Here is a 17111-nt window from a genome sequence, read left to right as displayed (position 1 = left end):
GTGTACTATCTATTGTGAAGCCTGAAATTTTTATGCTATCCGTCATTTGTATGTTTTTCTCCATTCATGGAAATGTTTTTGTTAATCAAAATTTATTTTTTGGGTTTTGAATAACTATGAAATTAGTCTTGTCAACATTCAATGTTAGTTAATTTTGATCACACCAATTTTTTATCGCGTCATAAAAAATTTATATTTTTTTGTTTTTAATTTTGTTTTTAAAATTTTTTTATCTCTCTGTTTATGATAGTTATATCTTTATTCAAGTTTTTAGCGATATAAAATAGGTTAGTATAATCAGCAAACAAGGTAGTTTTAAATTTATCAGTACTCTTTACAATATCATTTATATATATTAAAAGTAGTGTTGGTCTAAGGATGGATCCTTGTGGTACTCCACATTTAATTACTAAAGGTTGGGATGTTTTCTGAGATAGTATAACGCTTTGAAGACGATTAGATAGATAATTTTGAATCAATTCTAAACTTGAATGATAAATAATTATTTTTTTTAGCTTAATCAAGATAGAGTGATCTATTGTATCAAAAGCCTCTGATTTCCATCATAGATCATCCAAAGTTTTTTTTGTGGTTGAAACATTGGCGTTTTGTAAATCAATACATATGTACGCAGTTAACTTTCGCATAGTTTGGCTCCACATTGCTAGAATAGTGTTAAACTGTGTTTTAGATCTTCATTTTATACCTTTAAAATAATGGTTGCCAAGAAGACTGTTGTCAGTGGCAGTTGTGGTGAATAAGAAAGATAGCAATACTATCCTTGAAATTAAAAAAAATTATAACATGAAAAAATATAGTTAACTCAATTCTAGGAAAAATCTATAAAATTGTCTAGTAATTATCATCAGGTAGAATGTGAAAATGATGCGATGAAAAGAAAGCCTGAAATAGTCAGGTTGGCGAGGCTGGGCATGATAGTTACCGATAAAACAAAATGGTAAATATTAAAACAAAATATAAGTAATTTTAAGTTTACCTAGTTAAAGTTAGTCCAGTTCTATATCTCTGTCACAACCTCTGTTCATCCATCTTTGATGTAAAAGGTCCAGTTCTATATCTCTATCACAACCTCTGTTCATCCATCTTTGATGTAAAAGGTCCAGTTCTATATCTCTATCACAACCTCTGTTCATCCATCTTTGATGTAAAAGGTCCAGTTCTATATCTCTATCACAACCTCTGTTCATCCATCTTTGATGTAAAAGGTCCAGTTCTATATCTCTATCACAACCTCTGTTCATCCATCTTTGATGTAAAAGGTCCAGTTCTATATCTCTATCACAACCTCTGTTCATCCATCTTTGGTGTAAAAGGTCCAGTTCTATATCTCTATCACAACCTCTGTTCATCCATCTTTGATGTAAAAGGTCCAGTTCTATATCTCTATCACAACCTCTGTTCATCCATCTTTGATGTAAAAGGTCCAGTTCTATATCTCTATCACAACCTCTGTTCATCCATCTTTGATGTAAAAGGTCCAGTTCTATATCTCTATCACAACCTCTGTTCATCCATCTTTGATGTAAAAGGTCCAGTTCTATATCTCTATCACAACCTCTGTTCATCCATCTTTGATGTAAAAGGTCCAGTTCTATATCTCTATCACAACCTCTGTTCATCCATCTTTGATGTAAAAGGTCCAGTTCTATATCTCTATCACAACCTCTGTTCATCCATCTTTGATGTAAAAGGTCCAGTTCTATATCTCTATCACAACCTCTGTTCATCCATCTTTGATGTAAAAGGTCCAGTTCTATATCTCTATCACAACCTCTGTTCATCCATCTTTGATGTAAAAGGTCCAGTTCTATATCTCTATCACAACCTCTGTTCATCCATCTTTGATGTAAAAGGTCCAGTTCTATATCTCTATCACAACCTCTGTTCATCCATCTTTGATGTAAAAGGTCCAGTTCTATATCTCTATCACAACCTCTGTTCATCCATCTTTGATGTAAAAGGTCCAGTTCTATATCTCTATCACAACCTCTGTTCATCCATCTTTGATGTAAAAGGTCCAGTTCTATATCTCTATCACAACCTCTGTTCATCCATCTTTGATGTAAAAGGTCCAGTTCTATATCTCTATCACAACCTCTGTTCATCCATCTTTGATGTAAAAGGTCCAGTTCTATATCTCTATCACAACCTCTGTTCATCCATCTTTGATGTAAAAGGTCCAGTTCTATATCTCTATCACAACCTCTGTTCATCCATCTTTGATGTAAAAGGTCCAGTTCTATATCTCTATCACAACCTCTGTTCATCCATCTTTGATGTAAAAGGTCCAGTTCTATATCTCTATCACAACCTCTGTTCATCCATCTTTGATGTAAAAGGTCCAGTTCTATATCTCTATCACAACCTCTGTTCATCCATCTTTGATGTAAAAGGTCCAGTTCTATATCTCTATCACAACCTCTGTTCATCCATCTTTGATGTAAAAGGTCCAGTTCTATATCTCTATCACAACCTCTGTTCATCCATCTTTGATGTAAAAGGTCCAGTTCTATATCTCTATCACAACCTCTGTTCATCCATCTTTGATGTAAAAGGTCCAGTTCTATATCTCTATCACAACCTCTGTTCATCCATCTTTGATGTAAAAGGTCCAGTTCTATATCTCTATCACAACCTCTGTTCATCCATCTTTGATGTAAAAGGTCCAGTTCTATATCTCTATCACAACCTCTGTTCATCCATCTTTGATGTAAAAGGTCCAGTTCTATATCTCTATCACAACCTCTGTTCATCCATCTTTGATGTAAAAGGTCCAGTTCTATATCTCTATCACAACCTCTGTTCATCCATCTTTGATGTAAAAGGTCCAGTTCTATATCTCTATCACAACCTCTGTTCATCCATCTTTGATGTAAAAGGTCCAGTTCTATATCTCTATCACAACCTCTGTTCATCCATCTTTGATGTAAAAGGTCCAGTTCTATATCTCTATCACAACCTCTGTTCATCCATCTTTGATGTAAAAGGTCCAGTTCTATATCTCTATCACAACCTCTGTTCATCCATCTTTGATGTAAAAGGTCCAGTTCTATATCTCTATCACAACCTCTGTTCATCCATCTTTGATGTAAAAGGTCCAGTTCTATATCTCTATCACAACCTCTGTTCATCCATCTTTGATGTAAAAGGTCCAGTTCTATATCTCTATCACAACCTCTGTTCATCCATCTTTGATGTAAAAGGTCCAGTTCTATATCTCTATCACAACCTCTGTTCATCCATCTTTGATGTAAAAGGTCCAGTTCTATATCTCTATCACAACCTCTGTTCATCCATCTTTGATGTAAAAGGTCCAGTTCTATATCTCTATCACAACCTCTGTTCATCCATCTTTGATGTAAAAGGTCCAGTTCTATATCTCTATCACAACCTCTGTTCATCCATCTTTGATGTAAAAGGTCCAGTTCTATATCTCTATCACAACCTCTGTTCATCCATCTTTGATGTAAAAGGTCCAGTTCTATATCTCTATCACAACCTCTGTTCATCCATCTTTGATGTAAAAGGTCCAGTTCTATATCTCTATCACAACCTCTGTTCATCCATCTTTGATGTAAAAGGTCCAGTTCTATATCTCTATCACAACCTCTGTTCATCCATCTTTGATGTAAAAGGTCCAGTTCTATATCTCTATCACAACCTCTGTTCATCCATCTTTGATGTAAAAGGTCCAGTTCTATATCTCTATCACAACCTCTGTTCATCCATCTTTGATGTAAAAGGTCCAGTTCTATATCTCTATCACAACCTCTGTTCATCCATCTTTGATGTAAAAGGTCCAGTTCTATATCTCTATCACAACCTCTGTTCATCCATCTTTGATGTAAAAGGTCCAGTTCTATATCTCTATCACAACCTCTGTTCATCCATCTTTGATGTAAAAGGTCCAGTTCTATATCTCTATCACAACCTCTGTTCATCCATCTTTGATGTAAAAGGTCCAGTTCTATATCTCTATCACAACCTCTGTTCATCCATCTTTGATGTAAAAGGTCCAGTTCTATATCTCTATCACAACCTCTGTTCATCCATCTTTGATGTAAAAGGTCCAGTTCTATATCTCTATCACAACCTCTGTTCATCCATCTTTGATGTAAAAGGTCCAGTTCTATATCTCTATCACAACCTCTGTTCATCCATCTTTGATGTAAAAGGTCCAGTTCTATATCTCTATCACAACCTCTGTTCATCCATCTTTGATGTAAAAGGTCCAGTTCTATATCTCTATCACAACCTCTGTTCATCCATCTTTGATGTAAAAGGTCCAGTTCTATATCTCTATCACAACCTCTGTTCATCCATCTTTGATGTAAAAGGTCCAGTTCTATATCTCTATCACAACCTCTGTTCATCCATCTTTGATGTAAAAGGTCCAGTTCTATATCTCTATCACAACCTCTGTTCATCCATCTTTGATGTAAAAGGTCCAGTTCTATATCTCTATCACAACCTCTGTTCATCCATCTTTGATGTAAAAGGTCCAGTTCTATATCTCTATCACAACCTCTGTTCATCCATCTTTGATGTAAAAGGTCCAGTTCTATATCTCTATCACAACCTCTGTTCATCCATCTTTGATGTAAAAGGTCCAGTTCTATATCTCTATCACAACCTCTGTTCATCCATCTTTGATGTAAAAGGTCCAGTTCTATATCTCTATCACAACCTCTGTTCATCCATCTTTGATGTAAAAGGTCCAGTTCTATATCTCTATCACAACCTCTGTTCATCCATCTTTGATGTAAAAGGTCCAGTTCTATATCTCTATCACAACCTCTGTTCATCCATCTTTGATGTAAAAGGTCCAGTTCTATATCTCTATCACAACCTCTGTTCATCCATCTTTGATGTAAAAGGTCCAGTTCTATATCTCTATCACAACCTCTGTTCATCCATCTTTGATGTAAAAGGTCCAGTTCTATATCTCTATCACAACCTCTGTTCATCCATCTTTGATGTAAAAGGTCCAGTTCTATATCTCTATCACAACCTCTGTTCATCCATCTTTGATGTAAAAGGTCCAGTTCTATATCTCTATCACAACCTCTGTTCATCCATCTTTGATGTAAAAGGTCCAGTTCTATATCTCTATCACAACCTCTGTTCATCCATCTTTGATGTAAAAGGTCCAGTTCTATATCTCTATCACAACCTCTGTTCATCCATCTTTGATGTAAAAGGTCCAGTTCTATATCTCTATCACAACCTCTGTTCATCCATCTTTGATGTAAAAGGTCCAGTTCTATATCTCTATCACAACCTCTGTTCATCCATCTTTGATGTAAAAGGTCCAGTTCTATATCTCTATCACAACCTCTGTTCATCCATCTTTGATGTAAAAGGTCCAGTTCTATATCTCTATCACAACCTCTGTTCATCCATCTTTGATGTAAAAGGTCCAGTTCTATATCTCTATCACAACCTCTGTTCATCCATCTTTGATGTAAAAGGTCCAGTTCTATATCTCTATCACAACCTCTGTTCATCCATCTTTGATGTAAAAGGTCCAGTTCTATATCTCTATCACAACCTCTGTTCATCCATCTTTGATGTAAAAGGTCCAGTTCTATATCTCTATCACAACCTCTGTTCATCCATCTTTGATGTAAAAGGTCCAGTTCTATATCTCTATCACAACCTCTGTTCATCCATCTTTGATGTAAAAGGTCCAGTTCTATATCTCTATCACAACCTCTGTTCATCCATCTTTGATGTAAAAGGTCCAGTTCTATATCTCTATCACAACCTCTGTTCATCCATCTTTGATGTAAAAGGTCCAGTTCTATATCTCTATCACAACCTCTGTTCATCCATCTTTGATGTAAAAGGTCCAGTTCTATATCTCTATCACAACCTCTGTTCATCCATCTTTGATGTAAAAGGTCCAGTTCTATATCTCTATCACAACCTCTGTTCATCCATCTTTGATGTAAAAGGTCCAGTTCTATATCTCTATCACAACCTCTGTTCATCCATCTTTGATGTAAAAGGTCCAGTTCTATATCTCTATCACAACCTCTGTTCATCCATCTTTGATGTAAAAGGTCCAGTTCTATATCTCTATCACAACCTCTGTTCATCCATCTTTGATGTAAAAGGTCCAGTTCTATATCTCTATCACAACCTCTGTTCATCCATCTTTGATGTAAAAGGTCCAGTTCTATATCTCTATCACAACCTCTGTTCATCCATCTTTGATGTAAAAGGTCCAGTTCTATATCTCTATCACAACCTCTGTTCATCCATCTTTGATGTAAAAGGTCCAGTTCTATATCTCTATCACAACCTCTGTTCATCCATCTTTGATGTAAAAGGTCCAGTTCTATATCTCTATCACAACCTCTGTTCATCCATCTTTGATGTAAAAGGTCCAGTTCTATATCTCTATCACAACCTCTGTTCATCCATCTTTGATGTAAAAGGTCCAGTTCTATATCTCTATCACAACCTCTGTTCATCCATCTTTGATGTAAAAGGTCCAGTTCTATATCTCTATCACAACCTCTGTTCATCCATCTTTGATGTAAAAGGTCCAGTTCTATATCTCTATCACAACCTCTGTTCATCCATCTTTGATGTAAAAGGTCCAGTTCTATATCTCTATCACAACCTCTGTTCATCCATCTTTGATGTAAAAGGTCCAGTTCTATATCTCTATCACAACCTCTGTTCATCCATCTTTGATGTAAAAGGTCCAGTTCTATATCTCTATCACAACCTCTGTTCATCCATCTTTGATGTAAAAGGTCCAGTTCTATATCTCTATCACAACCTCTGTTCATCCATCTTTGATGTAAAAGGTCCAGTTCTATATCTCTATCACAACCTCTGTTCATCCATCTTTGATGTAAAAGGTCCAGTTCTATATCTCTATCACAACCTCTGTTCATCCATCTTTGATGTAAAAGGTCCAGTTCTATATCTCTATCACAACCTCTGTTCATCCATCTTTGATGTAAAAGGTCCAGTTCTATATCTCTATCACAACCTCTGTTCATCCATCTTTGATGTAAAAGGTCCAGTTCTATATCTCTATCACAACCTCTGTTCATCCATCTTTGATGTAAAAGGTCCAGTTCTATATCTCTATCACAACCTCTGTTCATCCATCTTTGATGTAAAAGGTCCAGTTCTATATCTCTATCACAACCTCTGTTCATCCATCTTTGATGTAAAAGGTCCAGTTCTATATCTCTATCACAACCTCTGTTCATCCATCTTTGATGTAAAAGGTCCAGTTCTATATCTCTATCACAACCTCTGTTCATCCATCTTTGATGTAAAAGGTCCAGTTCTATATCTCTATCACAACCTCTGTTCATCCATCTTTGATGTAAAAGGTCCAGTTCTATATCTCTATCACAACCTCTGTTCATCCATCTTTGATGTAAAAGGTCCAGTTCTATATCTCTATCACAACCTCTGTTCATCCATCTTTGATGTAAAAGGTCCAGTTCTATATCTCTATCACAACCTCTGTTCATCCATCTTTGATGTAAAAGGTCCAGTTCTATATCTCTATCACAACCTCTGTTCATCCATCTTTGATGTAAAAGGTCCAGTTCTATATCTCTATCACAACCTCTGTTCATCCATCTTTGATGTAAAAGGTCCAGTTCTATATCTCTATCACAACCTCTGTTCATCCATCTTTGATGTAAAAGGTCCAGTTCTATATCTCTATCACAACCTCTGTTCATCCATCTTTGATGTAAAAGGTTCAGTTCTATATCTCTATCACAACCTCTGTTCATCCATCTTTGATGTAAAAGGTCCAGTTCTATATCTCTATCACAACCTCTGTTCATCCATCTTTGATGTAAAAGGTCCAGTTCTATATCTCTATCACAACCTCTGTTCATTCATCTTTGATGTAAAAGGTCCAGTTCTATATCTCTATCACAACCTCTGTTCATCCATCTTTGGTGTAAAAGGTCCAGTTCTATATCTCTATCACAACCTCTGTTCATCCATCTTTGATGTAAAAGGTCCAGTTCTATATCTCTATCACAACCTCTGTTCATCCATCTTTGGTGTAAAAGGTCCAGTTCTATATCTCTATCACAACCTCTGTTCATCCATCTTTGATGTAAAAGGTCCAGTTCTATATCTCTATCACAACCTCTGTTCATCCATCTTTGGTGTAAAAGGTCCAGTTCTATATCTCTATCACAACCTCTGTTCATCCATCTTTGATGTAAAAGGTCCAGTTCTATATCTCTATCACAACCTCTGTTCATCCATCTTTGATGTAAAAGGTCCAGTTCTATATCTCTATCACAACCTCTGTTCATCCATCTTTGATGTAAAAGGTCCAGTTCTATATCTCTATCACAACCTCTGTTCATCCATCTTTGATGTAAAAGGTCCAGTTCTATATCTCTATCACAACCTCTGTTCATCCATCTTTGATGTAAAAGGTCCAGTTCTATATCTCTATCACAACCTCTGTTCATCCATCTTTGATTTAAAAGCCAAGTACTAATAAGATCTTTTATTATTTATCCTTTCTTCATTTGGTATCTTATATATAATAAATAATTTAGTGTTTTTTAGTTTTTTTGATAATTTCATATAATGTATTTGTTTTAATGCTTTATATAGTAATAGTTATTGTTAAGATTTTTAGCTGTAGAGTGAATTTAGTAAAATTACGGTGTATTTTTATAAAAATCTTTGCTTGACTCTATGATAGTTTCGATGTACAGAAAATTTTTAGAACTGACTAACATATATTGTGGTTTGACTGTATTATAATTATTTTATGCATGCACTGCTTCTGCACTAAGCATTTTTTCTTGTTTTAAATAAATCCTCATCTTTATTAATATTCAACTGCAAGCAAAGTTTTTGATCATGTAATAGATCATACATTGAAAGCCATTAAACCCGTTCAGCTGTTTGTGCTTTCAAGTTATACATACCGTGTGAGGTTTTTCCCTCTGGTAAGGTATTATATGTATCAAATATATCTTCAATAATTCCAACTATATGATAACTGCCTACTAAATGAATGACTGATAAATGTTTCCATATATGTGTTAGGCTGGTAAAATTTCTGATTTACATTTTTTAAACTTGTTCCTATCTTTTAGTTGGACAACAAAATGAACTCACAAACTGCCCGACCAAAGTTAGTTGATGAAGATGAACCTCCATTAAAATCAAAAACTATGCGATCAGCGCAGCTATCAGAGGATTGTCTTAGCAATGGAAGAACAGACTTTATTATAATCAGTCATGGTTGCAAGTACCCTGTTCACAGTTCTGTGTTAATTGAACACTCGGACTATTTCAAAGCCTTGCTGGAAGGTACTACCTGCATGCGCGAATCTCAGATGAACCAAGTTTGTCTTGAAGGAATCGATGAAATGGCAATCAAAGCTGTCATAGATTTCATATATACTGGTAGAGTTGAGATCTCACCAGGAAATCTTGACGATCTTCTCAACGCGTCTAGTCATCTTCAGATTGCATCATTGATTGATCGTTGCTCAAGCTGGCTCACCAGCTCTTTTGACTTAGAACACTATGAGACATTAGCAGAGCTCGCTACCAAGTACTGTCTGACTCAAGCTCTTGAGAGCTTTACTAGACAGTTGGCAGAGCATTTCCTTGATCTCACCCGCCAGTCCAGTCTATACCTCGGTTTGGAACTCCTACAATTGATAGATATTGTCTCACAAGATTGTCTTGCTGTTGGTTCAGAATATGAACTGTTGTCACTGTTAGAAACTTGGCTATCCCACAAAAAGGAAGACTTTGAGATCGACCATAATATGGTGGAAGAACAGGAAGCAATGGCCGTCAGGCTACTGAGCAATGTGAGATTTGGTTTAATGTCTTTAGATGCATTACAAGAACTACAACACAGATCTCATTATCCTCCAGCAATAACCTCTCTCATCACTTCAGCTCTTCGGTCTCATGAGAACTTTCCTTCTGTAAAACCTAATGACTCCACGGTTCAGAACAGAATCCGTAGTAGAGAGCCGTCGCTTGTTATTGTCCTAGCTAGTAGCGGAAACAAAAAACATGAGATTCTAGCTTGTCGACAAAAGGCTGGAGTAACAGAAATGTATAGCCTTTACACTGATGCAGTTCAACATAAAACCTGTGGGGCGGTCACTATAGACAATTGTTTATACACTATTTCTTTGGAACACTATGGAGGGTTCGATCATGATGCATTCATTCGGTTGAAATGTTTCAATCCAGCTATTGGAGACCAGAGGCCACTCGCCTGCCCTGAGTTGCAGGTCATTCCTGCCGGTAATTCACTATTCTCTGTTGCTTTTATCGGCTTTTTCTTAAAACACTCATAAATTCAGCCATCTTCATTCATCATGTAGTTATACTTCGTTGTCTGCTTAAAATAAGCATAGCGACAATCTTAGTAATAGGTGAGCAATGTTTTGTTTCAGACAATGTAACAATAAGAAAGATTGTGAACAAGATAGCCTAGCCTTAAAGGGATGTAGGTTGCATTGTTATCTGATTAAAATGTAGTGTCGAGTTGCGATTGTGAGTAAATGTCAGATCAGAAATTTTTGATTTTGAAGTACAGTAGAACCTCTGCTTATGAAAGTTAATTCGTTCTAGAAGCCATTTTGTAAGTAGGAACGTGTTTCACTGTATAAATACCCGAATCCGTTCCGAGCCATGCCCTAATTCGATCCAAGCCTCCACAAAAATCGGATATAATATTTGTATAAGTTATAAAATATGGTTAAAACTTGTAACAAGTTAGAATGTCTAACATGTTAGAATTAATTGCTGCACATTAAATAGAAAAAGTAACCATAAAGGAAAAGAGGAACAGAGAAATATGAATAAAAACTATGAATGGTATGTTTGTTTATTACCATCGATGTTGGTCATCTAGATGAGACTAAGTGATGGAGGTCAAAGGAGAATGGTGGTCAGAAAAGTGGGTTTTGTTGTTTTGGTTGTTTAGCTCAGAATGCATGTTTTACGATCGTAAGTAGAAAGATGTATTTACAATAGCACGAACTGAAAACATGTACGGTATGTCATCATAGAGCAAACACAAAACTTGAGTTGAGGAAACTATAGTTGTCCTACTTTCTATGTGGTGTATGATATTTCCAATGTATACAACAGTGGGAGGAGGTAGCAAATGGTTGACAGCTGAGAGAAAACATAAAGTATGAAAATGAGCATACACACTAAATTCAAAGGGAACATAAACACTAAATTCAAAGGAAAAATAAACACTAAATTCAAAGGGAACATAAACACTAAATTCAAAGGGAACACAAACAATAAATTCAAAGGGAACATAAACACTAAATTCAAAGGGAACATAAACACTAAATTCAAAGGGAACATAAACACTAAATTCAAAGGGAACATAAACACTAAATTCAAAGGGAACATAATCACTAAATTCAAAGGGAACACAAACAATAAATTCAAAGGGAACATAAACACTAAATTCAAAGGGAACATAAATGCTAAATTCACCGGAACCATAAACACTAAATTCAAAGGAAACACAAACACTAAATTCAAAGGGAACATAAACACTAAATTCAAAGGGAACATAATCACTAAATTCAAAGGGAACATAAACATTAAATTCAAAGGAAACACAAACACTAAATTCAAAGGAAACATAAACATTAAATTCAAAGGAAACACAAACACTAAATTCAAACGGAACATGAACACTAAATTCAAAGGGAACATAAACACTAACTTCAAAGGGAACATAAACACTAAATTCAAAGGAAACACAAACACTAAATTCAAAGGGAACATGAACACTAAATTCAAAGGGAACATAAACACTAAATTCAAAAGGAACATAAACACTAAATTCAAAAGGAACATAAACACTAAATTCAAAGGGAACATAAACACTAAATTCAAAGGAAACACAAACACTAAATTCAAAAGGAACATGAACACTAAATTCAAAGGGAACATAAACACTAACTTCAAAGGGAACATAAACACTAAATTCGAAGGAAACACAAACACTAAATTCAAAGGGAACATGAACACTAAATTCAAAGGGAACATAGGGTAAACATTAAATTCAAAGGGAACATAAACACTAAATTCAAAGGAAACACAAACACTAAATTCAAAGGGAACATAAACATTAAATTCAAAGGAAACACAAACACTAAATTCAAAGGGAACATGAACACTAAATTCAAAGGGAACATAAACACTAACTTCAAAGGGAACATACACACTAAATTCAAAGGGAACATAAACACTAAATTCAAAGGGAACATAAATACTAAATTCAAAAGGAACATAAACACTAAATTCAAAGGGAACATAAACACTAAATTCAAAGGAAACATAAACACTAAATTCAAAGGGAACATAAACACTAAATTCAAAGGGAACATAAACACTAAATTCAAAGGGAACATAAACACTAAATTCAAAGGAAACATACACACTAAATTCAAAGGAAACATACACACTAAATTCAAAGGGAACATGAACACTAAATTCAAAGGGAACATGAACACTAAATTCAAAGGGAACATAAACACTAAATTCAATGGGAACATAAACACTAAATTCAAACTCACCATAAAATTAACATTTCTTTCTTTCCATTTTTTATTTTTGTTCTGATATTCAAACAAACCGACCAAAATACAAAAGACCTGCCAGCCTTTCCTATCTAGAAACATCTTTTTTAAGTCGAACCAATATTTTTACGTAAACACGTGTCATAATTTGGAAATTTTGTATGTACAGTATTTCGTAAATAGAGGTTCTACTGTAACTTAACCCTGATGAACTGACTGGTCGCTTTTATTGCAATGCCATATGCAAGCTAGGCATAGATACGAATATTGTATTCACATAATGTGCACTGGTTCCCCGTGTCTGGTATCACCCTATATGCCTTCAAAGGTTATGTGAAAAGTTTTATAACCTGCCTTAATTCCAAAGCAATGGGAGAGTCTAATTCTATTTTCAATGTTCCTATACAGGAATCGCTGCCGTAGGTAAGGCCATTTATGCGTGCGGCGGAGTTTCTAAGTGTCAAACCAGCTTCACAAATCTTTGTGAAGCGTTTGATGTTGAGCGTTTGGAATGGCAAAGAGTACCCTCTCTTCCTGCAGCTGTCGGCAACAGTGCCATAGCCAGTCTCAATGATAGGTTATACCTGAGTGGAGGTCAAAGGATTGAGGAAACTGGAAGAGTTATTACAGGGCAGTTTTTTTCACTCAAACCAGGTGGGTGTGGCCTATTTCAAACATGTTTTTATAAAGTCAGCTGTTTTATGGCTAGCCAACTTCAGATTTAGACAGCGTTTTAAGTGCATTTGTAAATCTTTTTATCCTACGCTTGGTGTTTGCGTGGAATTTATAGTACACCATAGTATTTATGCTATGAATTCTAGCATTGCATATTCTGTGATTCTCAATTATGCATATTTTGGAAATTCCACTATTACATACCTCGGCTATTACTATTGTGCGCGTGATGCAATTACAACACTGCATATTCTGTTGGACTGCCATCTGACTATTGCATAAAAACAAAGGTCACCACTCAAAGTATTTTATTGAAACTACAAGTGTTGACACAATATAACTTACAAGTGTTGACACAATATAACTACAAGTTTTGACACAATATAACTTACAAGTGTTGACACAATATAACTACAAGTTTTGACACAATATAACTTACAAGTGTTGACACAATATAACTACAAGTGTTGACACAATATAACTCACAAGTGTTGACACAATATAACTACAAGTGTTGACACAATATAACTACAAGTGTTGACACAATATAACTACAAGTGTTGACACAATGTAACTTACAAGTGTTGACACAATATAACTACAAGTGTTGACACAATATAACTACAAGTGTTGACACAATATAACTACAAGTGTTGACACAATATAACTTACAAGTGTTGACACAATATAACTACAAGTGTTGACACAATATAACTTACAAGTGTTGACACAATATAACCACAAGTGTTGACACAATATAACTTACAAGTGTTGACACAATATAACTACAAGTGTTGACACAATATAACTAAACAAATATTGACAGAATATATTTTCCTACCATAAATGATTCCAATATGCCAAAATAATATGTAATTACTAGTATTATCCATTTGTGTTACCCAAAATATAACTCGTATTTATATAAAATATAAATAATTTTAGTGATTATATTTTTGTAATGGCGTCTGACAAAATGTGTCTGTTTGACACTTCAGTTTGTGTTCTCTGCTTAATTATTCTTTCTTAGCATTGTCTTAGAAGCTGAACTTTCTCTGCAGGAGAGACAGATTGGAAGGAACTAGCAAGCCTCACGCTAGCCAGAAGAGGTCATTCAATGCTTGCTGTTGGATCTAAGGCTATAATAGTCTCTGGTGGTCTCATCAATCCGAGGTGCAATAGTCAGCTAGCTCAAAATTTCTCACACCTGAATTTGTGAAGAATTTCTCTTTGAATAATTTGCTAGTCTAGGCCCTTGCGACAATAGATTTAGCCAAAGCCATTATATGTACAATTGCATTGTACAATTGTACAATTCATAGTGCAATTTATTGTACAATTCATTGTACAGTTCTACAATTCATTGTACAATTCGCAAAATATACATTTACTAATCTCTCCGAGGTCAGAGACATATCTAGGTAATCATATACTCGCATCATAACACATGATGCTATTCAAGACATGGTAATAGACTGCAACTATATTGTATATATTGTAAAGGGAAATATGTATACTTAACTCGTAACACACTTGATATGTAATAAAGCCTCATTGTCAAGTCAGTACAGGGCTTGTAGCATCTACTAGGGACGTTTGTATGCTCTGCACGCTAATGGTAAAGCTAACGGTAAAGCTAACGGTAAAGCTAACGGTAAAGCTAACGGTAAAGCTAACGGTAAAGCTAACGGTAAAGCTAGCGGTAAAGCTAATGGTAAAGCTAGTAGTAAAGCTAACGGTAAAGCTAATGGTAAAGCTAGTAATAAAGCTAGTGGTAAAGCTAATGGTAAAGCTAATGGTAAAGCTAATGGTAAAGCTAGTGGTAAAGCTAATGGTAAAGCTAACGGTAAAGCTAATGGTAAAGCTAACGGTAAAGTTAATGGTAAAGCTAGTAATAAAGCTAGTGGTAAAGCTAATGGTAAAGCTAGTGGTAAAGCTAATGGTAAAGCTAACGGTAAAGCTAATGGTAAAGCTAGTAATAAAGCTAGTGGTAAAGCTAATGGTAAAGCTAATGGTAAAGCTAACGGTAAAGCTAGTGGTAAAGCTAATGGTAAAGCTAGTGGTAAAGCTAATGGTAAAGCTAACGGTAAAGCTAATGGTAAAGCTGATGGCAAAGCTAGTGGTAAAGCTAATGGTAAAGCTAATGGTAAAGCTAACGGTAAAGCTAATGGTAAAGCTAATGGTAAAGCTAATGGTAAAGCTAGTGGTAAAGCTAATGGTAAAGCTAATGGTAAAGCTAATGGCAAAGCTAGTGGTAAAGCTAATGGTAAAGCTAATGGTAAAGCTAATGGTAAAGCTAATGGTAAAGCTAGTGGTAAAGCTAATGGTAAAGCTAGTAATAAAGCTAGTGGTAAAGCTAATGGTAAAGCTAATGGTAAAGCTAATGGTAAAGCTAATGGTAAAGCTAAGGTAAAGCTAGTAATAAATAAAGCTAGTGGTAAAGCTAATGGTAAAGCTAATGGTAAAGCTAATGGTAAAGCTAGTAATAAAGCTAGTGGTAAAGCTAATGGTAAAGCTAATGGTAAAGCTAACGGTAAAGCTAATGGTAGAGCTAATGGTAAAGCTAATGGTAAAGCTAATGGTAAAGCTAACGGTAAAGCTAATGGTAAAGCTAGTAATAAAGCTAATGGTAGAGCTAACGGTAAAGCTAGTGGTAAAGCTAACGGTAAAGCTAACGGTAAAGCTAGCGGTAAAGCTAGCGGTAAAGCTAATGGTAAAGCTAATGGTAAAGCTAATGGTAAAGCTAATGGTAAAGCTAATGGTAAAGCTAATGGTAAAGCTAATGGTAAAGCTAATGGTAAAGCTAATGGTAAAGCTAATGGTAAAGCTAATGGTAAAGCTAATGGTAAAGCTAATGGTAAAGCTAATGGTAAAGCTAGTGGTAAAGCTAACGGTAAAGCTAACGGTAAAGCTAGTGGTAAAGCTAGTGGTAAAGCTAATGGTAAAGCTAATGGTAAAGCTAATGGTAAAGCTAATGGTAAAGCTAACGGTAAAGCTAGCGGTAAAGCTAATGGTAAAGCTAATGGTAAGCTAATGGTAAAGCTAATGGTAAAGCTAACGGTAAAGCTAATGGTAAAGCTAATGGTAAAGCTAGTAATAAAGCTAGTGGTAAAGCTAATGGTAAAGCTAATGGTAAAGCTAACGGTAAAGCTAATGGTAGAGCTAATGGTAAAGCTAATGGTAAAGCTAATGGTAAAGCTAACGGTAAAGCTAGTGGTAAAGCTAACGGTAAAGCTAACGGTAAAGCTAATGGTAAAGCTAATGGTAAAGCTAGTAATAAAGCTAGTGGTAAAGCTAATGGTAAAGCTAATGGTAAAGCTAATGGTAAGCTAATGGTAAAGCTAATGGTAAAGCTAATGGTAAAGCTAGTGGTAAAGCTAACGGTAAAGCTAATGGTAAAGCTAATGGTAAAGCTAGTAATAAAGCTAGTGGTAAAGCTAATGGTAAAGCTAATGGTAAAGCTAATGGTAAGCTAATGGTAAAGCTAATGGTAAAGCTAATGGTAAAGCTAGTGGTAAAGCTAACGGTAAAGCTAATGGTAAAGCTAATGGTAAAGCTAGTAATAAAGCTAGTGGTAAAGCTAATGGTAAAGCTAATGGTAAAGCTAATGGTAAAGCTAATGGTAAAGCTAATGGTAAAGCTAGTAATAAAGCTAGTGGTAAAGCTAATGGTAAAGCTAATGGTAAGCTAATGGTAAAGCTAATGGTAAAGCTAATGGTAAAGCTAGCGGTAAAGCTAACGGTAAAGCTAACGGTAAAGCTAGCGGTAAAGCTAGTGGTAAAGCTAATGGTAAAGCTAATGGTAAAGCTAATG

General features: G+C 35.3%; 1 protein-coding gene across 1 annotated transcript in view; it reads left to right on the top strand.

The window, feature by feature from the left end:
- Positions 1–17111, top strand: part of LOC137400517 (kelch-like protein 2) — a 36107-nt gene that overhangs the window by 9392 nt on the left and 9604 nt on the right. Inside the window, exons 2-4 of the mRNA XM_068086844.1 lie at positions 9138–10314; positions 13032–13277; positions 14360–14471. Coding sequence (XP_067942945.1) covers positions 9150–10314; positions 13032–13277; positions 14360–14471 — 1523 coding nt within the window. The 5' untranslated portion in view covers positions 9138–9149. The remainder of the gene's footprint in view (positions 1–9137; positions 10315–13031; positions 13278–14359; positions 14472–17111) is intronic.

The sequence above is a fragment of the Watersipora subatra genome, chromosome 7, assembly GCF_963576615.1.
Source record: "Watersipora subatra chromosome 7, tzWatSuba1.1, whole genome shotgun sequence".
NCBI classification, from domain to species: domain Eukaryota; kingdom Metazoa; phylum Bryozoa; class Gymnolaemata; order Cheilostomatida; family Watersiporidae; genus Watersipora; species Watersipora subatra.
The sequence above is the reverse complement of the archived record's forward strand: the minus strand, read 5'-3'. Positions and strand labels throughout refer to the sequence as shown.